Below are 25,000 nucleotides of genomic sequence, written 5' to 3' on the forward strand. Positions count from 1 at the left end.
GGAGAAATCAAAAGAGCACCTCCACTTAAATTGAAGAGGTGGAGGGGATGCCACAAATGATGCCCAATGGCTTGGTTGGATGGTAGGAAGGTTGTCTAGAAGAAAGGAAGGGGACGAAAAGAGGGAGAAAGAGGGAGCAGGGAATCAGCATGGAGGAAGACTCCGCTCTTCCAGTGCTGTTGGTTTCCCGCCACATCCGTCCCACCGGGTAAAAGTCTGCAGCAAACACACACAATGTACTTAGGAAAGACACGCGAGAAAGCGATGCGGGCCTTCTGTTGTGGGACCGCAGCAAAATCAGCTCCAGAGAAGCGCAGGGTCCCCGTTGGCTTAAGATTCCCTCTTCATCCCCATCTTGACATCTGCTCCTCCGCCCACCACCCATTCCCACGCTCCCAATTAGCTGGAGGCATAAATAGTCGGGCAGGGAGATAAGACTGGGCCAAAGTTGGTGTGATGGAGAGGCCCTTTCATACGCCCAACTGGCAGCCAACCACCGTGTTGGGTCAGAAAAGTGTTCGAAGGCATAGGGGGAGCTGGGCCCATAGTCGGTATTGGCGAACCTCGCTTTCCGTTTCTGAAAATAGTTTTTTTTTTTCCCCTCCCGCCATTGGGGGCTCTGGAGATCAAACAGGTTGTGTGAACGAGTCAGATTCGAACATTTGCGTGTTCATCTGTCCCCCTAGCCACGGAGCGAGGGGGATCCAGGGTAAAAGCAGGCAATTTTCGGGTTTGCTAGAATTCTAGATGGAGAGGGTTGTTTTTTGTTTTGTTTTTAAGTTTTAAGAGTGTTGAAGAAAAGTTCCTGCCAGCAGATCCTTCGGAACTCAGAAAGGCTTACTCTGTGAAAGCACCTGGATCTTGCCCACCCAGCAGATGTTTCCACACCCTGGCATTTCTTCTCCCCCCCCCCCGCATCCTGATGTTTCTCCCCCTCCTCACCCGTGTGTTTCCTCCTTCCCCTCCCCCCACCCAGACTGGCAGACAGTAAGCGTCTAATCTGCCCTGCAGCTGTGTTGCCTCGCGATTCCTATCATCCCCACCCAATTCGGAGACCGGGGTTTGCCGGGAGAGGAAAAGTTGGGAAAGGGCAGATCTGGAGGGCGCCCGGTTGGGGAACGTTGCCAGGCGCAGTTCTCCCTCTCCCTCTCCCTCCCCCCTCTCTCTCCACCTCTCCCTCTCTCTTTCTCTCTCCCTCTCTCTCTCTCCATCTCTCCCTCTCTCTTTCTCTCTCCCTCTCTCTTTCTCTCCCTCTCTCTCCATCTCTCCCTCTCTCTTTCTCTCTTCACCTCTCCCTCTCTCTCCCTCTCTCTCTCTTTCTCCCTCTGTCTGCCTCTTTCTTGGTCTCTGTCTCTCTCCCTCCCTCTCTCCGGTGTAGGGATGAACGCGCGTTCTCCCAACTGACAGATGTGCGTCTGGAATAACAGAAGGACGTGAGCGTCTCTAAAACAAACATAAATAAACCTAGCTGTGGCTACGATTCCTGGATCCGCCCCATCATTCACACGGAGGAATAACTCTCGGGTGCAATTGGAGGCATCTCTCCTCCCCCGCCCCTTCCCCGCTCAGAAAGAGGTCATTTCGAAGCGCTCTACCACCGAGGAGGAAGAGGAAGGCCGAGAAAGAGCTTCACAAATGAATCTCCCAGAAAGGGGATTGGAGTGGACAAACCGCAGCAGCTCTCCCCAAATTTGCAACTCGGGGAGTCCCTTCCCGGCTGCGACAGAGGCGCTCTGTTTTTCTCCGGACTGCGCGGGAGAAAACCCCAGCGTTTTCCGCAGAGAGCGCCCGGTCCGCAGCCCTTAGGTGCTATTTAAAAAAAAATATATTCAGACACCTTTCTTGAAAGAGAAGGCAAACTTTGCCTCGGCTTGGTCCAGGTGAAAACGGCCTGGGGGTGTGGGGAGGCAGGAAGAGGCAACCCGACACCTTTCCTTCCGCCCCGCCCCCGCTGTTTTGTTGGGGGCTTCCCCCGCTCTCCCTCCCATCTACATTTCTTGGCCTAAGCACATTCTCTTTTAAGCCAGCTCTCCCCAATCGCCCCGCTCGGACCGTAGCAAACAATTTAATTAGAGGCCTTTTTTTTTCCTGGCCGGAGAAGAAAGCAGGGTGGGGGGAAGCCTTGGTGTTGGGGCAGGGTGAGCACCTCTACGCCCATTGAAAGGCGCTGATCCGAAAAGACAGAAGGGGGGGGGCAGAAAAAGCGATTTGCTGGGGACCTTCTCCTCCCTTTCAACGCTATTCACCCCCATTCACACACACTTTCTTCGAGACAAAACCCGCTCCTTGGAAAAATGCGAAGGGAGACACCAACTAAGAAAAGGAGAGGGGGGGTGGAGAGAGAGGGGGGAAGGAGAGGATACTACTTCATATTCCTCCCAAATTCCTTGAGTTCAAAGGGTCCGTTTGGAGGGAGGGGGCGTCAAAATCCGACCCACCCTTTGTTCGGCTTGGTATGTCAAGGGAATTTATCTCCAAGGCCCCGCTAGCCAGGCAGCCAACCAGCTGAGTTGGTGGGCAGGCGAGGGCCTGCCAGGCTCCTTCCTCGCGTTTAGGGTTAATGTAACTCTCACCCCCGACCCCTTTTATCCCAACGCCTCCTAGGCTAACCTCCGAACTGCAGGCCAGCTTTGGAAAAGAGAAGGGGAGAGGGAGGGAAGGAGGGAGGGAGGGAGGGAGGAAGGAAGGAAAGAAAGAAAGAAAAAAGAAGGAAGGAAGGAAGGAAGGAAGGAAGGAAGGAAGGAAGGAAGGAAGGAAGGAAGGAAAGGAAAGAAAGGAAAATGAGAAGACATGTTTGAGATTGAAACCATTCCTAAATGAATTTTTTTTTCTCCCACTAACACCCCTCCAGATAACTCCCTAGGTCTTTTTCGCCTTTGGCTCTATTTCTGCTAACAGAGAACAGTCCACATGGATTCCTAGTGGTACGATTTAAAAGTATTAATCTTTCTAAAAGATGCAGGCTGAATTCTCAAGCTGCCTGCTTTCCTTCTTGCCCCATTACTCACAGAGACAAACACAAACAATCCCCCCCCTCAAGGAAAACTCTGGAAGGGGGGAGGGAAGAAAGTGGCCCATGGGTGGGGGTGGCAGGGGAAGAGGGAAGCAGGGGTGTGTGGATTATTTGGTGGGCTTTGGGGAAGGGGGAAGAAAAGGGGCTCTAGGTTGAAGCCCTTTGCTTTCCGGGCCATAAAACTATCCGAAGGCAAGGCGCTCTTTTAGGACATTTTTAAAAAAATCTTGTACAGCAGTTCCAAGACTGGGGAATTTTACAGGCCTATAAGGTGGACATTTGATGACCCACAAAAGAAAGACCCCAGCCCCTTTTCCCCTCCCTTCAAATACACCCGCGCGTTATCCCACCATCCAAAAGCCACCCATTTAGATGAACGTAATTAAGTGTGATTGTGTGTGTGTGTGTGTGTGTGTGTGTGTGTGTGCGCGCAATTATTGGGGCAAATCCATTTGTAAATTTCATTTGCCTTGTAAAGGCTCAATTAACGCTGGGGACGACGGCGGGATTTCGTGCTCTCCTTTTCAAGATCTGGGGTGGGAATACTGGAAAACGAATCTAACAAAATTAAGGTGGGAACCTTTTGCCATTGGGACAATTTGTTTTCACCAACTACTGTGACTGATTACCCCATCTCTCTCTCTCCCTCCCTATCTCCCCCCTCTCTCTTTCTCTCCCTCTCTGTCTTAAAATTATATTTTCAAGCAATCATTTTTCTTCAAAAGGGGGGAAACGTCAGAAAAAAAGCGACTCTGTACTCGTTGGAAATCTTAGCCGCGAACCAACAAAAATCTGGCCCACCACTTCTCTTCCCTTTCCCACCCACCCGGCCGTTCCGAAGGCAGCAGGACAAGCGAGTGGGTTTCCCACCTAACATTTGCCCCCTCTCCCTTCCCTGCTTCGGGCACCAACGCCGTGCTTGCAAAGGGGAAGGGGAGCTGTTAGTCTGGTTTGCTTTCAGCTCAAGGAACCGAGGGAGGCAAATGTTGGGGGGGGGGGTCAATTTGGACGATCTGGAAGGGAGGGGGCTCCTGCAGCGAGGAGAAAACGGAGGCCCCGCCGAACCCGCTCCCCCAAAGCCGGGGTTGCCTGCATTCCTAGGACAAGTTAAGCTTGGTCGGTTCTTGCCTTCACTTAAAGCTTTTCGGGGGGGGGAGGCTTTTGAGCAACCTTAGTCTTTGAAGTCCATCCGAACCGGGAGAGCAGTAACCCGGGGGGGGGGGCTTGTTGTGTGAATGCAGCCAAAGAGGAAGGACTAGGGGAGGAAAGGAAGCAAAAAAAAAAAAAGATCTAGAATTTGAAGCTTCGGACTCACACCCCCCCCAGCTGCAATTTAGGTCTTGATTGTGGTTTGTTGTTACTGCCCCCCCCCACGTACTCTCGTTTTCACCCAAACGCAGAAGCATTTAAAAAAAACGTTAAGATCTGTTTTTCCATCTTTCTACAAGACACGTTTAATTTGGAAGCCCCTTTCTCTCTCGCCCCCCCCCTTTCCTCTTTCTCTTTTCCCATTAGGGGAGGGCGGTGTGCCTGCGTTTGTGTGTGTTCCCAGCCCCAAACAAGGTGTAACCAGACGTTCTTCCTTCTAAGGAGTGTGAACAGCGACAGATCTTTAAACATTTGGGTGGGGGCTCTTTCCTCCCCCTCTCTCTCCCCCCCTCTCCATTTTTTAAAAGCTTACATTCCTCCACTACGTGGAGAAGCTCACCTCCCCCCCCCCACCCCGCTTAAACTTAGGTTGTGTCTGTATATATTTATATAATTCCACCACGACCCCCCCCCCCTTTTAAAAAGATCTTAACGAGAGGAATACATGGGGGGGGGACACACACGTTTCTTCCTAGACTAGGAAACATCTCACTCTTTCATCTTTCTTCCCTTGTAATTTTTCCCCCTTCTCTTCCTTTTCTCTTCCCCCCCCCACCTCCCCTCGCTTTAAAAAAACAGTTTGCACAACCGCTTAGATAAACACCAAGAAGATACGTCTTCGCAGCCTAAAGGGAGGGAGGGGCAAAACAATAATCATAATAATAACAATTAAAAGCAATTTTGTCAACCGCTGCCCAACTAAAGGAGAAGATGCAAGCGATTTGGGACCTTGAACAAAGCAAATATACTTTGGGTATGTTTAATTCTCGTTTTAAATCTCTCTCTCTCTCTCTCTCTCCCTCTCCCTCTCTCCCCCCCCCAAAAAATCCTCTTCCTTGCGACGCGTTTGGGGGGAGGGAGGGAATGCCTCTTTCTCTAACATTATTATTATTATTATTATTATTATTATTATTATTATTATTATTATTGACATGTGATTGTGTTCAGCTTTTTGTGTTGCACTCTGGAGCTTACCGCTTGCTTAAGGGCGTCCCTGCGCGACTATCCCACCCTGGGTTTTGCCTTCCTTAAGTCAACGCCCCCGGAGGAGAGCAGAGTAGAGTTGGGAACCGTTTGGCAAAAGGGTAGGCGGAGAGGGGATAGGGCGAGCCGGACGATCTTCTGCTCCCGATGTTACCCCGGGAAAGAAGTTGGTGCAACGGGCGAGCTGTCGCGGGGAGGCTTCTTAAAGACACACAACGGCACCCTCCCCGAACCCCACCGCCAATCCTGCGAGAGCGTTCGGGGGAGCTGCATCCAAGGAACAACTGGGGAGATGGAGAATGTGGGGTTTGAGCAGGGATTCGAGAGGAGAGGAGCGCCTGGGGCGGGAGCGGGATGGAGTGGAGGGAATCCGAAGGCAAGAATTCACCTTGCAGATTGCAAACCACGTGCAGTTTAGCTCGGCTGAGTTGGAGGTTGTTGTTGTTGTTGTTGTTGTTTTCCTTTCTTGCAGGAATAGCTTTGAATTTATTTTATTTTTTCCCAACAAGTTGCTCCCCAAACCCCAGCCGACGCCCCTTCCTCGCTTCGAGCCTCTGATAATATCGTTCATAGGGGTACTCACCGCCGCCAGCAGGAGTCCGCGTTGGGGTCCAAGAGTCGGGTGCAAAGTTTTGTTTGGCCCCTGCCAACTCTGTGTGTGTGTGTGTGTGTGTGTGTGTGTGTGTGTGTTCGTGTGCGCGCGCGCGCGCGCCTGTGTGTGTTGGGCGCGCGTATGCGTGCTGCGTGGAACTCGAGGGGGGGGGGAATTAAAAATCATCACGCCGGTGTCACTTTAAAAAAACAACACCACAGCTTCGGAAAGAAACACCTTGCCCTGCAGCCTTCTGCCTGTGAAAGGAAGGGGGGGGAGATCCCCGAACTCATCCCTTCGCCCCTCCCTTTGAAAGAAAAGGCTTTTTTTCCCCCGGAAGCTGAAAGAAAGCTCGATCGAAGTCCGGAGGGTCAACGCAGCAACCTGCCCTGGAGAAATTCAACGGCCGGGGGTGGGGATGGGGGAGGGGGCCGTGGGGGGATGGGAGCAGAGAAACCCGGGAGAGGTTTAAAAACTCTACAACTTTCCCTGCCGCGGCTCCTCTGCGCCTCTCACCCAGTGTCCCCCCCCACACCGTCCGTCCGCCTAGTTAGCCTAGCTCCGCGTGCAAACCATACTCGCCCCCACCCCAACAAGTACCTTTCACTTTAAGAGCCGCGTATTTGTTTGAAAGTTGAGGGGTGATTTTTTTTTTAATGCCAGTGATGGACTTTCGCTAGGGGGCAGGCGCATACTGTACTTCTGGTGTGTCTCAGCCAGCTTCTCTGCCCCCCCCCCCCGTTTCTATCCTTTCTCTTTCCCTATTTTCTCCCCCCATCTCCCTCCCTCTCAATTTTTCTCCCTTTCTCTCTCTCCCTTTCTCTCTTTCTCTCTCTTTCTCTCCCTCCCTCCCTCTTTCTCACTCTCCACTTCTCTCTTTCTCTTCCTCCCTCTCTTTCTCTCTCATCCCTCCCTCCTTCTCTCTCTCTCTCACCCATCTCTTCCCCTTCTCTCTTTCTCTCTCTCTTTTCTTTCTCTCTCTTTCTCTCCCTCCCTCTCTTTCTCTCTCATCCCTCTCTCCTTCTCTCTCTCTCATCCATATCTCTCTCATCCAACTCTCTCTCCCCCCTTCTCTGGCGCGCCCTTTCTCTCTCGCTCTCTGCTAGCATATGTTCTAATTTCGCACTGTACCTTTTTCCAAAGAGTCCCGCTTTGACAGTCCCTGTTGTGTCGTCCCCCCCACAAAGTGCCACTAGCTAGCCCAACGGTTGAAAAAAATACATTGACTTGCAAGATCAGAGCAATGCAGGGTCGGCCACTTTCACCCCCTTCCAGGGTTTTTCAGATGGAGCTGGGGAGGGAAAGAGAACGGCCACGGGGGCCGGGAAGAAGCGGCTCGCCTTCTTCCAGCCAGAGCTGCCCAAAAGATCCGCCGGGAAAGAGGGGACCGCTCGGATTTACCACCCACATACAGGCCGGCAGGGGAGGAAAAGAAGGAGAAAAGGCCCGAAACAAAGATTTCTCCGTTCACTACTACTACTACTACTACTACTACTACTACTACTACTACTACTAATACTACTAATACTTCTACTACTACTACTACTACTACTACTGTTACTGTTACTTCTTCTTCTTCCTCCTCTTCCTCCTCCTCCTCCTCCTCCTCCTCCTCCTCCTCCTCCTCCTCTTCTTCTTTTTCTTCTTCTTCTTCTTCTTCTTCTTCTTCTTCTTCTTCTTCTTCTTCTTCTTCTTTAGTTTGGGCCGGCTCTCCTCCTTTCTCCTGTCTCTGCCTTTCTCCCCATTTCATCTTAGTTTAGTTTGTTATCCGTTCCCCCCATTTCTCCGGCCCCAACCCCAGTTTTTCAAACGGGCAGGTGAAGATACTTGTTCTTGACTCCAACTGCCGACGCGTTCCTCGCCGGTCACCACCACCCAAATTTAGTCCTAGTCCGCCTTCTAGAACATCCTCGGGGTGAAACATAAAAGTGGGGGTTCCGGCCACTAATGTACTATCCTTCCTTGCAATGGTCAGACCTCGAGGACCCGGCTTCTGCCGGCCCTCGAGGATCCTAGAGCGCTGAGCTATCCCTGATTTCCGCGCGCTCGGACGGGTCTCCTTTCACGCGCGACGCGGGCTTCTTGCGGCTAAACCTAACCCCCACGGCCAGGTATTCCCTCCGCTGCCGCTGCGCCCCGGCCAACATCCTCGGCCGCCCGGCCGTCTGCAACACCGACAGCGCTTTGGAAGAAAAAGAAAAGGGATCGGCGCTCCGCCACTGGATCTGCTTGGCAGCTCCCTTTTCTCCGCTCGTTCCCTTTCCGTGGTAAATGCGTTTCTCTTCCGCGTGAGTCCAGAAAAACTCCGCGCGGGACAAAGCCGCCGTCGCCTTTCTCCTAGCCCGTGTCTCTCTGTCTCTGTCTGTGTCTCTCGTCGCCTTTGTGCTGGGGGAAAAGATCTCTCGGTCTGCTGTTCATTTTCCCCCTGCTGGCTTCTTCGGGCTGACCCTGCCAGAAGTCGCGCAGAAATCCAGACCTTTCCCCCCCGCAGAGATTGCGAGAGAGCTGCGACCACCTCCCCCAGCTCGGTTACTGCGAGTTTTCGCTGGCCGGATTCACCGGGCAACAGGTTCACCTGGCGACTGAAGTTAAGCCGCCAGAGGAATCGGCCCTGGGTATTCCCTAACCCAGCGGTCTCGGTTCGCCCCGGCCGCCCCTTTCCCCCCTCCCCGCATACAAGGTTAGCACAAACTAGCCCCGCTTATGCCTAGCCGCTAATCTCCTTCTGACCTGCTTTAAGCTTGTTGTGTGAATGCAACCTGTGTGCGCATAGAAAGCAGGCGTGTTTCTTAGCTCTGAATGGTCGGGAAAGAGGGCCAAGGTCGCGGCCACCCGACGGCTCGGCGATTTTGCATGTGGGGGGGGAGAGGGAGAAGGACCTTCGAACCGGCCCCATCTGAGGACAGAGGGGGGCTTTTCACCCTCGCCTCGAAATGGATCAGAGGAAAAGGGCAGGAATGGCGGAATTTCCAACTGGGCCAGAAGCGAACGCAGCTTCATATTTCCATTTTGCCTGACTTTCCTCCACACACCTGCGTGCTCCGAACAGCGGCCTTTTTGTCTGATGTCCCCTCTTCCCCAAATTGCTATACCCACCCCCCAAAAATAGTGTATTGTGAAGAGAGGAAATGAGGCGGCAAGATTGCATAGGGACATATGCGGACTATCGTTGCGGGACCCCGAAAATTTGAGATTTTGTTGCTTTCTTCGAATGTGTGTAACTTAACTCCGTTTCTCCAAATACACATACATATATAGTATAGTCTGCATACACACCAACACTCAGAAATATGTTCGTACAAATTGCTATACGTGTATTTTGGAGTGTATGTATCCATCACGTCCACCCGCATCCATATATGCCGCATTGCACGGATTATATATTTGTACGGGTATCTATGTTCTCTTTTTCCCGTCCAACATTCACCCGATGGAGACTTTTTATTTACTTATTGGCTTGTTTGCCGTCTCGAAAAAGGGATTTCTTTGCCGAGATTGGCAAACTGCACCCAGATCCCTTCTTAGATCTGGATTTCCACGCATCGCTGGGAGGTTGGGACGGTTCCCTTCAGCTCAGACTATACAATAAAATAAAGTAAAATAAATCTAATTGGGTTGTTCTGGATATCCTTTCTAACGTTGGGGTGTTTTCCTTTTGGTGCGGAATTTTGTTTGCTCTGGGTTTTGTGGGGACTTAAATAAAGGCGACTTGGTAAAGAGGAAGAAATGGAATCGTGTGAACAGGAGGCAGGGACGGACTTCTGAAATTTGCCCCTTAGCTCTTGGCTTTTAATGTGTTTTCTTGGGAGTAAAATCCTGCTTGGTCCTATTCCCCCCACCCCCTCTGTTCTCCTCGCTTGGCCCAGGACAAATATCTGTGTATGAAGCCTCCTCTTTTGGGAGACATAGCAGCACCCTGAAGTGGTTGCACGCATTTTTGTTACTAAGGCATGTGTTTGAGAGAGAGAGAAAGGGAGAAAGAGAGAGGGAGAGAGAGGGAGAGGGAGAGAGAGAAACGTGGAGTAAAAGTCAAAAGTAGCTGAGCATCATCACCACCATCCGTGTGGCAGAGAAGAATGGCAGAGATCTCAAGGGAGCCCTGAAGTTTAAGGTCACTGTTCCAAAGTTGACCACCATCTCCTTTCTCCGATTCTCTCTGTGTTGACTTAATTGGTGTCTATCCCGTGGAAAGGTTACCTTTACCTTTATTCCATGTAAGCCATTCCATGTTGCAAGAGTTTCCCAGCAGAAGAAGAAAATGCCTCTACCTTTAGGGAAGGATCAACCTGTCCCAGAGTTTAAAGAAAGCAGAGGTTTAACCTAGAGAGGAAGAACGTTGTAAAATGTTCAGTTTGGAAATCCAGTTTTAATTGCTTGGCTCAGACGGCGAGATCAAGTTAGACTTTTTTTAAAAAAGTCTGGGCAAACCGCAAGATCAGCGTGAGAATATTACAGAGAATATAAAGTGTTTCGACTTATTAAAGAGGTCATGTTATTGTCACTATGGATGATTGCATTATTATTATCCTGTGAGGTGCCAGATGATTAAAAAGTTCACTCTATGTACCTGTAAGAGCTGTAATCCGCAATGGAGCTTCATGGGGATTTCAGCATCAGAGCGACCTTAGTTGTGCAAAATGTTGATTCAAATCGTTTCCCCCAGGTATCTTGAATTCCCACTGTAGCCCAAATGGGATTGTCATTTTTTTCTCTCTCCCCCACAATATTCCCAAAATTTCCCATCTTTTCCTCCCATTCAGCCTCAAGAATAGTGCTCCATAAAGCATAGGGTAACTCTCCTTGAAAGCAGCTCAGCCTTTCAAAGGTGAGGAAGGCAACCTCTGATCTACAACCTCTGGAAGATAACCGAGTTCGTTATCTTCCAAAGAGGGTTGCAAATTTGCTTGATGCACCTGGGTAGAGTCCCAGCTTCAAAACCAAGATCGTTTCTACACAGAAAAGAACCCGCGACCATAAAGATCCTTATAACGTCGCAGTAATACTACTCCTACTACTACTGAGGATGAGGATGAGGAGGCATTCTCATCATCTTACTAATGTTTCTCCGAGTTCCAAAATCTCACTTTCAAGAATGAGGAAGAGGGAAAGAAGGAGTGGAAGGGATGGAGAGAAGGAGAAAAACATTTTTAAAAGATAAAAAGACAGACAGACAAACAGACGGAGAGGCTGCTCAGAGCGATGGATGGAGGGGGAGGCGGGGAGAGTGAGAGCGGCGAGGGATGGAAGTCGAACGGACTCGCTTTAGGACCGCGCGGACTTGGCCGGGGCTTCCCAAGCCATTCCTCCCCCTCCCAGCCCCGCACAAGGCTAAACTGCCCAATGAGGGCCGAGGGGAGGTCCGCGAGCTCCTGACCAGTCAAAGGCAGCCTCTTGCCTTATAAGGCGAGCGGTCGCCATGGCAACGTGTGCTAAGTTGCAGCCGCGGTGTCAAAGTTCACTATATAGAGAGCTGGGTGAGCTGAGCGCGGAGAAAGCCTCCGCCGCTTGCCCCAGCCGGTCTCCTATAAATCGCATTCACTCCTTTAACTCCCCCCCCCCGCCTCTCCTCCTCCTCCTCCCTTCTTCCTCCTCTCCCGCATATTGCATCCCTGGGATTCTGGCCTCCCCCTCCTCTCTTTTCTCTTTCTTTTTTTTCTTTTTCTTTCTCTCTCTCTCTCTCTCTCTCCTTTTTTGTTCTTCTCCCCCTTTCCCCCCTCCCTCTTTTATTAGTATTAGTATTATTTTAAATCGTCTCTATCGCTGGTATTGCTGTGCAATCGCCCCCTCCTCTCTCTCTCTCTCTCTTTTTCTCTCTCTCTCCCTCCCCGCTCCTGAAATCTCCTGTCTCCCTGCTCTCTTTCTCCCCGCCCCCCACCCCCAATCCCGGCCACCTTCCCCACCCCGCGATCTCTACTTTCACATGCATGCCAAACCCCGGTGCATAGAGAGCTAGGGAGATACACATTTGCCCTTGCTATTTATTATTAACCCCCCGCCTCTTTTCTCTCCCTCCTTCCTCTCTGGGGCGCCCTCGGCACCCGAGTCCAGCCCCCTCGCCTCTTCCTCCTGCCGCCTTTTTATCGCTCTCTCCGGCTAGGGGGCTTCTAAGCCTGGAGAGAGTTCACGCCGGTTGCCCCCCTTAGCCGGCTGGCTCGCTCGCTCGATCTCCCTCCCTCCCCCGATCCTCTCTCCTCCGCCTCCGCCTCCAGCCCCGCCGCCTCCCTTCCTCCCTCCCCCTTCCCTCTCCTCCTCCTCCTCCTCCCCTTATCGCCCCATGTGTTGTGCGAGGAAGCAGATTTGCTAAAGAGACCCACTTGCGAAAGAAACGGGAGTAGCATAAGGCGCGGGCAAAGCGGCGGCGGCGGCGACGACAGCAGCAGCGGCCGCGGCAGCAGGGAAAAGAGGAGGAGGAGGAGGAGGAGGAGGAGGAGGAGAAAGAAGAGGAGGAGAAAGAGGAGGAGGAGGAGGAGGAAAGGGGGAACGAGAGCCGGAGTAGCCGCAGCCGCGGAGGAAAAAGGAGGAGGAGGAAAGGAAAAAGAGGCGAGGAAAAAGGAAAGAAAGAAGAACCGGGACCAGGAGAAAGAAAAGAGGAGAAGAAGGGGAAGGAGCCGACGGCCAAAGAGGAGCCAAGCCGATCGCAGCAGAGAAGACGCCCGGGAAAGACTTCCGATTTTGGGGAAGGGAGGGAGGAAAGAGGGGGTGCGTGTATGTGTGTGGGGGGGTCTGAGAGCGCGCGCGGGTGCGGGAGCGCGTGGAGGGTGCGTGTGTGAGTGGGAGCGCGCGCGCGTGTGGTTTTTGTTTGGTTCCTTTCACCCCCCCCCTCCCCGCCCGCCCGCCTCGTCTCCCTCTCGCTCCCTCTCTCTCTCTCCTCCTCCTCCTCCTCCTCTCCTCCTCCTTCCCTTCCCCGGTTGATGTTTCTACAGCTTCGCCAAACTCCGAGCGGGGCATCTGATCGAAACCCCGCCAGGAGCAGGAGCCAGGCCGGGTCCGCGGGCCGGCGTGCCGAGCGTGGGATTTCTCTCTGGGCTCGCCTGCGCCTCCTGCGAGCCGCTGCGGGCTTTCGCCTGGCTTGCTTTCCATGGCTTTTCTGAATGGCTGACTGCGGACTTCGCTGGATCTGGCCCCCAGACCCCCGCCTCTGTTCCTGCAACTCGGGTCGGCTTCAAGAGAGAGAGGGAGGGAGAGATCTTTGAAGGGAATCCCGCTCTCTCTCTCTCTCTCTCTCTCTCTCTCCCCTCTTTCTCTCTCTCTCTTCCTCTTCCTCTCTCTCTCTCTCTCCCCAGCCGTCCCACTTTTGTAATTTTTTTTTACTTTTCTTCCCCTTTTGCTAACAGACAATCGCCTCGCGCTTTCCTCCTCTTCCTCCTCCTCCTCGCTTTTTTTTCTTTTTTCTTTCCCCCCTCTTGTCCACTCGTCCGCGTTCCCCCCTTTCCTTTCTCAACTCCACTTTCCGGTGCCTGCCTGCTGCGTGCGTGCGTTTCTGCTTCCCGCATTTATTTACTATTTTGCAATTGTACGAGTGAGGGAGAGAACCGTACGAGATCTTTTCTACCATCCCCCCCCCCACTCTCCATCCAAAGCATTAAATTAAACTGAACGAAAGATCGGGAAAAAGGGTGGGAGAGAAGAAGAACCCAACGAGAGAGCGAGAGAGGTGGAAAATTTAAAAGAAAACCATCACCGCCGCCGATTACGACGCGCTCCCTTCTCCTCCAGAGCAACTTCCAGCCGTGAAAATCAGAATAACTTGCCAACGCGAACTGCGAGAGAAAAAAAGCTGGAGGGGGAGAGCAAATAAACTAATATAAAAGTGGACAACCGCCCCCCTCCCCCTTTCTCTTTAGACCGCCACAGCTCGCTCCGGCTCCAACGGCAGGCGCAACCGGCCGGAGAAGCGGATCCGGCGGCCACAGCAAGCGACGGGGGGGCGCGCGATTTGGCCACGGTGTCCCTTAGATATGGCAATGGTAGTGGCCGCCTGGCGAGACCCGCAGGACGATGTGACCGGCCCGCAAGGAACGCAGCCTTCGCAAGCTCCCCCTGTGCCGGGAGCCCCCACGGGCACCCCCCACCCCCCACAGACGCCGGTCCAAGGAGGGCCACCCACCACCCCGGCTCAAACCACTCCGGGCAGCCAGCAAAACCAAGGGGAGAAACAGCAGCAGCAGCACATCGAGTGCGTGGTGTGCGGGGACAAATCCAGCGGCAAACACTACGGGCAATTTACGTGTGAAGGCTGCAAGAGTTTCTTCAAGCGCAGCGTCCGGAGGAACCTTAGCTACACGTGCCGCGCCAACCGGAACTGCCCCATTGACCAACATCACCGCAACCAATGCCAATATTGTCGCCTCAAGAAATGCCTGAAGGTTGGCATGAGACGGGAAGGTATTGGAATTTCATTTGTTTTCCATTTCTCACCCGCCGGCGGGGAGGGCAGTCGAGGCAAGGAGAATAGCTCTTCCGGGGAGGCAGGATCCCTTAAAAACTGAAATCCAGCCTGCGGAGGAGGGAGGACTGGAGCCTTGATTTTGTTTTTAAAGTATGCTTTGTTTTGGCGGACAAAGTCGAGGTGCTGGTAGTTCTTTCTTTCTTTCTTTCTTTCTTTCTTTCTTTCTTTCTTTCCTTCCTTCCTTCCTTTCTTCCTTCCTTCCTTTCCCTTCCTCCCTTACTCCTTGCCTTCTTTCTTTCTTCTTTCCTTCCTTTTGTTCCTTCTTTTTTTCTTTCTTTCCTTCCTTCATTTCTTTCCTTCCTTCCTTTTTTAAAAAAGCCCTAGTCTGGGCTTCATTTCTTCTCCCGAGTGGCGGGGGGGGGAGAGAAAATCGCTTTGAATTTCTGCCCTGGGGGTTTGGAAGGGCTAAAATGGCTTTTCATAGACCCCTGAATCCTAAGCCAAAACAACTTTTCTCTCTCCGCCCTCTCTTCCCGCTTCCCATTCTCCTTGAAATGGGTCGGGGGGGAGGGTCTCCCGCAGCTGGGATAGATCCCGGGAAAGAAAGCAGTTTTTAAAAAGGGGGGGCTGAGAAAGCGGGGGTTCAGCCTCCCCAGCAGTAAAAAGGGAGCTCCGGACAATCTCAGCTACGTAAACTTCTTTCCCTTGTTCTCTCATACACACACACACACTTACTCCCTCCCCCATCAGCCTTCTTCCTTTCGGTTCCTGCTCTGTAAATAACCATAACCCATAAATAAATCCCGGATCGATCGATCCACTCGCCGGGGAGGCTTTCCGATCGGGGCTTCCGTTCGGAATTCCGGCGAGGTTCCATTCGCTTTCCTTGCCATCCCGGAGTTCCAGAGAGCCTCGCTTTGCTTCCCACGAGGTCCTTTCGGCCTTGGGAAGATGACCATAAACACGTTTTCCCCTTCTCCCCGTTTAAGGCAGAGCTCGGGGTGTGTGTGTGTGGGGGGGGGGTGTTCGGAAGCTGCGGCCGAGGCGTTGGGAAGCCAGACGCGGGGAACCCGGGTGGTTTTATTTTGGGGGGGGGAGGGGAGTAAAAGACGCGAAGCTCTGGAAGGAAAGAAAGCCTGGGAAGCGTTGGAAGCCCGAAAGGGCTCGAAGCAGCGAGCGAGGATTTTATTTTTATTTTATTTATTTTTATTTTTATTCTGTTCCCCCCCCCCCTCCCGCAAGATGGAGAGCCGCGGCAGAAAAGCTCGGCGAGCGAAAGGCGAGCCGCGGTTTCTGGTTAATGGCGTAGCGCGCGTTTTCTTCCACTCTTCCCAGCCGCCCCGGGTTGGATATTTTGGGGGGTGGGGTGTGAAAGCGGTTTTCCCACTTCGAAGAGGGTCTGGGCGGCTTTGGGGTCAGGCTGCAGGCAAGCCCCCACCCCCACCCCTGCTTCGCCTGCCTTGATTCGGCTTTCTTTGCCGCGAATCTCGGCTTCTTTCATTTTCTCTCTCTCTCTCTCCCTCTCTCCCTCTCTCTGTCACCACTATGTAAATTTATGAACAAAACCCAAGGCCCATTTTCTGCAGGGCTTCCCCGGGCTTTCCAGCAGCTCCCGCTTCCTCTCGCCCCCGGCTGGGAGCAGCGGACAAAATGTAACAATAAGATCCGGCGGAACCTATATTTTTCCCCCGTTCCGCCGGCCCGCCGGCAATTGTTTATTTGATTGTATTTATTTTCCTTGCTTCCCCCCCCCCCCGCCGGCCTGTGTTGAGAAAGAGAGAGTGGAAGCCGCGCTGGAGATGGCTCTCTCTTCTCTTCCCTTTCTTTTTCTTTCTTTCTTTCTTTCTTTTCTTTCTTTCTCTATCTGTCTCTTGACCTGGCGAATATTTCTTCCCTTCCCCTTTGGTTTTTGTTTTATTATTATTTTAAAATAATAATATAATAATATATTATAATATAATATATATAAATATATATATAAAGGAGGGCAAGGAAAGGGCTGCTAAGGAAGGACAAGGCCGAGGAGGTTTCAGAAGGAAGGCTGGTTGAAAACGGGGGACAATTTCACGCAAAGCAGCTTCTGCTTGGATCTTGACGGTGGAGAGGGGTCATCCTCTTAGCCTTGCATCCTCTCGGCTGAAACCCTAAACATTCTTAGTTCTCCCCTTCCACGTCCAGATCTCTCCCCCCTCCACCCCCAGCTATCACAGAAATGTGTGAAGGTCTCTACTTCCAGCCGTTGCGGAAGAAGTCCTGTGTCTCGACCTTCCCTTGGATTGCCCCCTCTCCTCCATCTCTCCCTCCTGCTGCCCCTGTAGTTCTGGTAGCACCACCACCACCCTCCTCATCCTCACCCTCACCCTTCCTTAGCAATGCAGGTATTAATTGCTGTAGTTTCTTTTTTATTTACTGCAGCCGTCCAGAGGGGCAGAATGCCACCCACACAGCCGACCCACGGCCAGTTCGCCTTAACCAACGGGGACCCCCTGAACTGCCATTCGTACCTCTCCGGATATATTTCCCTCCTGCTGCGGGCAGAGCCTTACCCGACCTCCCGCTTCGGCAGCCAGTGCATGCAGCCGAACAACATTATGGGCATCGAGAACATTTGCGAGTTGGCCGCTCGGATGCTTTTCAGCGCCGTGGAATGGGCTCGGAACATTCCTTTCTTCCCAGACCTCCAGATCACCGACCAGGTGGCCCTCCTGAGGCTCACCTGGAGTGAGTTGTTTGTCCTCAACGCCGCTCAGTGCTCCATGCCTCTCCACGTCGCCCCGCTCTTGGCAGCCGCCGGCCTCCACGCGTCCCCCATGTCCGCCGACCGCGTGGTCGCCTTTATGGACCACATACGCATTTTCCAGGAGCAGGTGGAGAAGCTGAAAGCCCTACACGTGGATTCGGCGGAATACAGCTGCTTGAAAGCGATTGTCCTCTTCACCTCAGGTAGGGGGGCGGCCTCTGCTGGGGACTGGGGGGGGTGTCTCTCTGCCTTGGGGTGGAGGGGCTTTTCCAGCGCTTGCTGGGAAGTGGGATCCAGGCCTCAGAAACCAGTCTTCCTCCCTTCCTTCCTCCCCACCCCATCCCCCTTCCTCTTTCCCTTCTTCTCAATTTTCCTGGAAAAAATGGGGAAAAAGCGAAGGGGGAGGAGAGAGAGAGAGCTCTCTGGGGCGTTTTGTTGTGGGCTGGGGGGCAAGACATAGGGGGATTAGAGCTGTGGTTTGACTGAGAGGCACGTCCTGCTGTATCTGTGTCAGCTGTGCAGACCTAAAGTTAAAGTTTGGAAAGTTATCTTCTCTTTCATTAGAAGAGAATTTTTTTAAAAGAAAGAAGTTGAGGAAGTATATATTGGGAAGAGTGGGAGAGGGGATAAATTGTAGGTATATTGGGGTCTACACGAGGGCCCTGTTTTTGTTTTCATGGAGCCCTCTGAATCGCTGTGAATGGGAAGTGTGTGTGCCTGTTGTGTGTGTGTGGACATTACTCCCCAGAGTTGTCCCACTGAGCACAGAAAGAGGCCGGCTTTTGTGTCCGTAGGCAGAACATCACAGCGTCATATTTTGAGACCATTGAAAGGCTGCAAACTGCTCAGTGACAATGGCCAGATGAATGAAAAAAAAAAAGGACAAGGAATAAACTTTCTTCAGTTAAAAAGACAAAAAAAAATTAAGATCACCAAGCCAGGAGATAGACCGCTGAGTTTCAAAATAATAATAACAACAACCATCATCAACTGCGATAAGCAAACAGATCAGATCCTAGTTGTGGTTAAGAGTAGATAATCTTCACTATGACAACCCTTGGCCTACTAGTCGTATCTAAACAACGAGACCGATTTTGTCCTTAATTTAGAAAATACGATATGTTAAAATGTACCGTGTGCATATGTGTCACACATATTTCAATTGCTGTTTTCCCAAACCACAGTTCTCTTGGAATCGTACCTTCCTAATCGTGTTTTATTTCCATCAATAACTGCAATATATAATATAGAAGGCCACTGTAATTCAGAAATGGCCGAATCCGAGGGTTTCCACTCTCTCCATTTTATCAAGCCATAAAAACAGAAAATAGGCTATTCGAACCATCAAACATAGGGGAGGAAGGAAATTCTAACTAGGGAGGGAACATATTTCTTGTCAACTTTCTCCTATATAAAAATAGTGCTACAGTTATAAAACAACAATGGAAGGTATGATGAAATCTAATAAGCCCATGGTTCGCCCTGGTTGAGTAAGATATCTGAGGTTTTAACTCTGCAGGTGAAATATTTCAAATCATGCCTGCCTTTGATATGACACAGAATAACAATAACAACAACAACAACAACAACAATTCACGAGATCTAATGTTTGCCTGACAGTCAAGAAAAAGCATTTTTTAAAGATATGAAGTCATATCTTAAAATGTCTTCTTTTTTCCCCCTAAATAGTAAATAATCCTGGGAAAATGTACATGCAGGCAAGGCTTGTGAAATGCACATATATAGAAATAACCATACTATGGGGAAAACTGGCCTAGTTTATATGAAAAAATAAAGTCTCCCAATTCACTTTTTTGTTGTGTTAAAGGAGATCTGGGGGAAACCAAGTGCCTTTTTGGACTTTGTCCAAAATTCAGGTCACGACCTGAGCTTCCTTTTATATATTATTGCTTTCCATAATTGCATTTTTCCCCTTGCTCAAATCTTCATTCCCCACCCAAATCACTTGAGCTTTAAAGGTGGCTGATGGTCAGAAACAATTCTAGAAACCAAGTCTGTGTGTTTGTGTGTCTGTGATGGTGTGTTTGTGGAGTTAGTCTCTCTCTGTATGTGTCTCTCTGTGTCTTTTAAAAGAGAAAGAATTGTCTTTGGGTTTTCCCTTCAAACTCTACCTTCCTCCTTCTCCAAAAAATTGGACTTCAAAGAAATTTATCTTCTGCATTTATGATTATGATTGCAATTAGTGCTATTAATATTGTTCCCCTTTCCGGGGAAAACACTTCAAGGCACGGTTTGCCCTTAAAGTGTGAAATTTATGACTGTTTGCAAAATGCGGATCTGTATGTAAATTGCCTTTGCAAGGTAGATAAAACTTCTGTTATCTGATTTTCTGGAGTTATAAAACGAGGAGGGGGCGGAAACGGCTGCGGGACTGACCAATTCAGACATACACCGTAGGGCCTGGCATGTATCTGAAAGCCCTCAGAGATGCATCTGATTTTTTTCCCCTTTCTTTCTTTTTTCTTTCTTTCTGTTCTTTTATCCCCCCCCTTTTTTTTCTTCCTGGGCCTTTTCTATAGATTCTGGACAGGGATTCTAATGTCTTTCACAATATGCATGTGTTGGTACTTTACCCAGCCAGCTAAGGTCATAACCTGAGTCAAGGCAGATTTTGATTAAAAGGGGGCTTTCATTGTATTTTAGCTTGTCAAATGTGGAACCATATTTATTTTTATTTTTATATATGATATGTGGCATGTGTTTGTCCGTGTGTGTGTGTGTGTGTGTGTGTGTGTGTGTGTGTGTTAGTGTTAAAGCCAGCAGAGGGGAAGAGGGAGAAAACAGCTCTAATGAAGAGAGAGATCAGATTCTGCTTGACTGCCCTTGAATAAGCTAAACTGACAAGATCAGTTTTAAAGGACCACTTAAATCACTTTCAAAGACTGAGGAGAAACTGCGGTATCTCTTTTAGGGGGGAAACGCTTCTTTCTTTCCTTCTTTCTTTCTTTCTTTCTTTCTTTCTTTCTTTCCTCTTTTTTCTTTCTTTCTCTCTTTCTTTCTTTCTTTCTTCCTTCCCTTCTTTTTTTCTTCTTTCCCCTCAATTCTCTGGAGCGAAGCAGAACTCATTTCTGAACCTACCTTCTTTAAAACTCTCTCATATTCTCTTGGTCAGGTTCTGCATCATTTATTTTTCCTAATATTGGTGTTTTGGGGGGGAGGAGGGAGTGCACACATTATCTTCTCTCTTCCCAACACCGTGCAAATTTTTTTTAAAAAAACCCGTGAGTGTATGGAGCCCCCCCAGATTTTCAGAATGGAGGGGGCAATTAAGACTTAGAAAATATCGGCACCCTGCGGGGGGGGGAGGCCTTCAGCACGTGCCCCGCGTGCTGTCTTTCTCAACCAAGCACACACAGACAGACAGAAGGACGAGACCTTAAACCCCAAAGAAAGGCTTTGACTTGCTATAAAAAAACAGGATTCCTCCTCGCCCTAAGAGCAGCTTCCATCCAGGTGCAAGAAGGGAAGCGCTGCAAAAAAAAGGCTAGATGGATTGTGTGTGTGGAAGGGAGGCGTGTGGAGGACCCGGGAACTGAGTTGAGCTGGAACCCGTGCATAGAAAGTCTCCAGGCCTTTTTTAGCCTAAACCTCTTTTAATTAGGGCGTAAGATGACCAATTTTTAAACAGGGGGCGCCCCTTGTAGGATAGCAACGCTGCACTGCAGTAAATTCAGCAGGCTTGCACGGACCAAGATGGGTCTGTGTGTCCATTTGTAAAATAAAGCCGTGTCTTCTTTAACACTGTTGATGATTCTCTCTCCCCAATCCTTCTTTTCTTTTAATTTCTTCTAGATGCGTGTGGTCTATCCGACATTGCGCACGTTGAAAGTTTACAGGAGAAGTCCCAGTGCGCTCTGGAAGAGTACGTCAGGAGTCAGTATCCAAACCAGCCCACCCGTTTTGGGAAACTGTTGTTACGCCTCCCCTCTCTTCGCACCGTCTCTTCCTCGGTCATAGAGCAATTGTTTTTCGTCCGTTTGGTAGGTAAAACCCCCATCGAAACCCTTATCAGAGATATGCTACTATCCGGAAGCAGTTTTAACTGGCCGTATATGGCCATCCAGTAAAGAGCAAAAGGGGAGTAAAAAAAATAATACGTTGGAGAGAGGAAAATAAAAAAATAATAATTCCACAAATCAGAGAATTTGGACAAAGCAAAACACACACACAAAAAAAATAACATGGAAAATTTGGAAGAGAGGAATCGCGAGTGACATTGGGTCTGGCGGTTTGTGTAAATGTCCTTCGGTTAAGCAAGGATGTCACATCCTGGCTAAAAGAAGAGAGGAGCATAATTTGAATGGACTATGGATTTTTTTTTAAAAGAGAGACTTGTTCAATGGACTTTTTACACAATGCATTAAAATTCCCTTGTCTTTAACAAGTTACTATTTCTCTCTTTCTCTTTCTCTCTCTGTCTCTCTTGAAAAAAATCTTCCTTCCTTCCTTCCTTCCTTCCTTCCTTCCTTTCTTTCTTTCTTTCTTTCGCGGGGTGTTAAAACTTCGAAACGCAACCTCTCGCTAAAAAAGTGCATTTTTTTTAAAAGCAAAACCTGTAGAAAATTAACATAATGGGAAAAATTCTTTCTTCCTCTGTTTCTCTCTGTGTCTCTATCTCTCTCACACACACCCTCTCTCTCTCTCCCTCCCTCCCCTCTCTCTCTCTCTCTCCAAATTATTGATTTGTCCAACATTGTCTGTGTACCTATAGGATTTTGTTTTGGTTTTTCTTAAAAAAAAAAAAGAAATCCTGGTTCCAAACCAGTTTATTCTGTGGTTCTATAATAATTTTGATATAATCTTGGTTTCATTTTTCTTTTCTTTCTTTTTTTAAAGAACTGTGTATCCTTTAAAAAGTATATGTTCTGAAAGAATTAAAACTGTCTTGGAAAGATTTCTGAGAAGAACATAAAATTGGGAATAAAGACACCCCCCACCCCCCAAAATAATTCTAGAAAGATGGAAGCGCACTTAAATCCGGTCAGCCCAAAATTTAGCTTCAAGCTACTACAACTATAAAGATAGCATTTTTTTAAAAAAAATTGAACCACGATCAACCTGCCCATAGCCTGTTCGCTTGGAGATGTATGTGTATATGTATGTGTGTGTGTTATGTATATACAATGCACACATATATACACAAAAACACATAAATGCATATATGGCAAAATATGGATTTTGGAAGGGAATTGGCTATTTTTTGGAAGGAGATTGTGTCCAAGACACAAGATGGTTTTGGTAAATAAAAAAAACATGCATACATATATGTACACAGAAAATCACAGAGAGCCTCATCGCAAAGTTAACTTTTTTGTAATTTGAATGAAATTGGGTTAAGCCTAGTTGTCCGAGTTCCTCTATCTGTTTGTATATTTGCAAGCTCTTTGTATTATAATACTTGTTGATATTTTCCCTTTTTTAAAGAAAAAGAAAAAAACCCATTGAATTCAGCATGACAAAAAAAAAATAACACTACTGTTGGCACTTATAGATAATGTGGTTGATTCAGTACCTTAGAGTTTACAGTTTTTTGTGTTTTAAAGAAAAAAAACTGAAGGTTTTTTTTAAGTGCAACATTTCTGTATACTGTAAAAGTTATAATAACTGAAAACTGTTTGGTCCAGTCTTTGTGTGTTATATTCCAAGGAAAAAAATTGAAAGTATTCAGAAATTAAAATATTATTTGATATCTGACCATTTGTATGACTCTCCTAACTCTCTTGGTGGGGAATGGGTGATTTATGTGTGCCACTGTTTTTTCTTCTCTTTATATACTTTGAATTACTTAGATCTGGTCAAAAATCATTGTCCAAAGGAAGGTTGGATTGCAGTTCTATTTGAATATGCAGAATGAAAGGAAACATTGGTGATGGCAGGGAAGGCAGTGAGATTCAGCTCTGCCAGTCAGAATTTTTTTTTTCAAAACACAGCAAAACAAAAAAAAATTAAATTTCCAAAATGTTGCCTGGAGTATGTTTAGCCTCCTCCCCTCCCCGCTTCTGTAATCACAAATAATTTAATTTCACAGAATGATTAGGGAGAAGAAGAAGAGGGGGGGAAGTTACTTCTCCCCCTGAAGTGTAAAAAGTAGGAAACGTCACTCTAGATTATGTTTTATTATTTAATTGCGAAAGATCACAATATTAGGATGGATGTGAATTGTAAAACTAATCGGATCGCCGGTTGAAGTGATTGGGTGTGTGTGTGTGCTGCATTGTCTTGCATTGTTTGTGGTCATTTTAAAGGTGTGAAGTTGTTCTTCCAAGGGATGAGAGAATATTTGTATAGGTTCAACTTCTTTCTCCCCCTCCCCTTTTTTGGTAAGGAAGAGAGAAAAGTATACAGTGTTTTAAAAAAAACCTTCTAGAAGGATCTGCAGAAACAGGGTACTTAAGGACACCTCTTAACCTCCAGTGTGAGCATTGAACTTAATGGGATGTGCTTCAAAAAGAGAAGGTTTTTCCCTATATAGCCCTGTGGCCTTTTGAACCAGCCTGGGCAAATTTTCTGCTTGGTTAGGCCTCTGGTTCTAATATCGCCACCCACCCCCACCCACCCCGATCCCTTCCTTCCCTTCTGATCCGATGTCCTTTAAGAGCGGCTCTCTCTATTTTTCTTTTTCTTTTTTTTCATATTGTTGTGGTGGATGGCATTTCTTTGTGCCTGATTCTGAAGGGGGCAGCTGGTGACTCTCTTTTCTAAGATTCACACACCCCCTCCCCAATTCCAAAACGTCGGGGAGAAAGATTGGGGCTGCTTTGAGGAGTATTTAGCAAAGGAGCTGGTGTTTAGCATCGTTTTCAGAAGCTGGGCTTTGTTGCATTCCTTGGTGATCTGATGCCTCGGTTTTGTTTTGTCCCCCCCCCCCCATCAGGCAGAGTTTTCTTCCTGGCCTTCCTCTAATTTAAGAAGGGGGAAAGGTCCCCCAAGGGACTCAAGGCAACCCCATGCAAAGTCTTCTCTTTCCTTCCTCCCCTTGTCTTCAAATGCCTGGGCCTTGGAAGTTGTCAACCTTCTCCATGCTCAGTTTTAAAGCCAGCTATTGGGCTGAAAGAGGCATGGGAGAAGGGCCTTGGCAGGGCCTCAATGGTTTCTCCAATTAGGGCATCTCTTCTGCCACTTGTCCCCTGCCAATCAGAAGCCTCCAAGGTGGATCCACCTTGGGTTTTGACCCAAGGCTGGAGAAAGGGCAGTTGAGAGCAGTTTAAGGAAAGTTTTCCTTCACTTGCTGGGATTTGGGGCAAAAAACCAGAGCCTCCCAAGTGACCAATCCCAAGAATTGACTTGAAGGATGGAGAGTTGGGTAGAGATGCCTTAAAGGGTTGGGATAGGGGTTGAAATTGAGGATGGTTTTTTTTTTTTTTTAAAGGGCTGGCAAATAGGGACAACACTTCCCCTCCCCCCAAATCCTCTGAGCTTATACTTTACATGAAAGAGAAAATTGAAGGCAAGGATTCTCCACTTTGAGAAGGAGGAAGAAAGAAGCAAAGGATAGAAGTAGATTTAGACAGGGGGCTTTAAAGCACTTCTATCTTCCTGCTACTCCTCCTTCCTCTTCCTCCTCCTCTCTCTTCTTCCTCCTTCCTCTTCCTTTTCCTTCCTCCTTCCTGCTCCTCCTCCTCTTCCTGCTCTTCTTTCTGGATAGCAAAGATCAATAAAAAGAAACCCTCATTTCGCACTTGTTATTCCTCCTCATGCCCCCCCCCCGCCCCAACATTCGTATCCCCTTTGCCTTTGGCCCCATCCAATAGTTCTCGGCACAAAGAAGGGGAGAGGGGAGTCAGAGACAGCTCAGTAACCCCTCTCGCTAAAGCAAAAGGGTCAGGGAAAGGCGGCAAACCATTTTGCCAAAGCACTCTCCTCCCCCCCCCCCCACACCTCCCAACCTTGCAG

The 25,000-nt window shown here is 49.1% G+C and overlaps 1 protein-coding gene across 3 annotated transcripts; it reads left to right on the forward strand.

Moving 5' to 3' along the window:
- The first annotated feature begins 4,978 nt into the window (after positions 1 to 4,978).
- Positions 4,979 to 22,362, forward strand: NR2F2 (nuclear receptor subfamily 2 group F member 2). Of its 3 annotated transcripts, none has more exons than XM_032232642.1 (3): positions 4,979 to 5,135; positions 16,762 to 17,289; positions 20,900 to 22,362. In XM_032232642.1, the coding sequence occupies exons 1-3, from the start codon at positions 5,093 to 5,095 to the stop codon at positions 21,172 to 21,174; spliced, it is 846 nt and encodes a 281-aa protein (XP_032088533.1). In that variant the 5' UTR covers positions 4,979 to 5,092; the 3' UTR covers positions 21,175 to 22,362. The 3 variants fall into 3 exon arrangements, with proteins under 3 accessions (XP_032088533.1, XP_032088531.1, XP_032088532.1); XM_032232640.1 differs by lacking the exon at positions 4,979 to 5,135 and adding an exon at positions 13,204 to 14,342 and having other exon boundaries at positions 16,741 to 17,289; XM_032232641.1 differs by lacking the exon at positions 4,979 to 5,135 and adding an exon at positions 13,204 to 14,342.
- The last annotated feature ends 2,638 nt before the right edge of the window (positions 22,363 to 25,000 follow it).

This window comes from Thamnophis elegans, chromosome 16 (genome assembly GCF_009769535.1).
Source record: "Thamnophis elegans isolate rThaEle1 chromosome 16, rThaEle1.pri, whole genome shotgun sequence".
NCBI classification, from domain to species: domain Eukaryota; kingdom Metazoa; phylum Chordata; class Lepidosauria; order Squamata; family Colubridae; genus Thamnophis; species Thamnophis elegans.

Coding starts and splice junctions, on each gene's coding strand:
- NR2F2 (XM_032232640.1), top strand. CDS start 13,916: ATGGCAATGGTAGTGGCCGCCTGGCGAGACCCGCAGGACGATGTGACC. Junction 14,343..16,740: donor GGTTGGCATGAGACGGGAAG/GTATTGGAATTT, acceptor TAATTGCTGTAG/TTTCTTTTTTATTTACTGCA. Junction 17,290..20,899: donor GATTGTCCTCTTCACCTCAG/GTAGGGGGGCGG, acceptor AATTTCTTCTAG/ATGCGTGTGGTCTATCCGAC.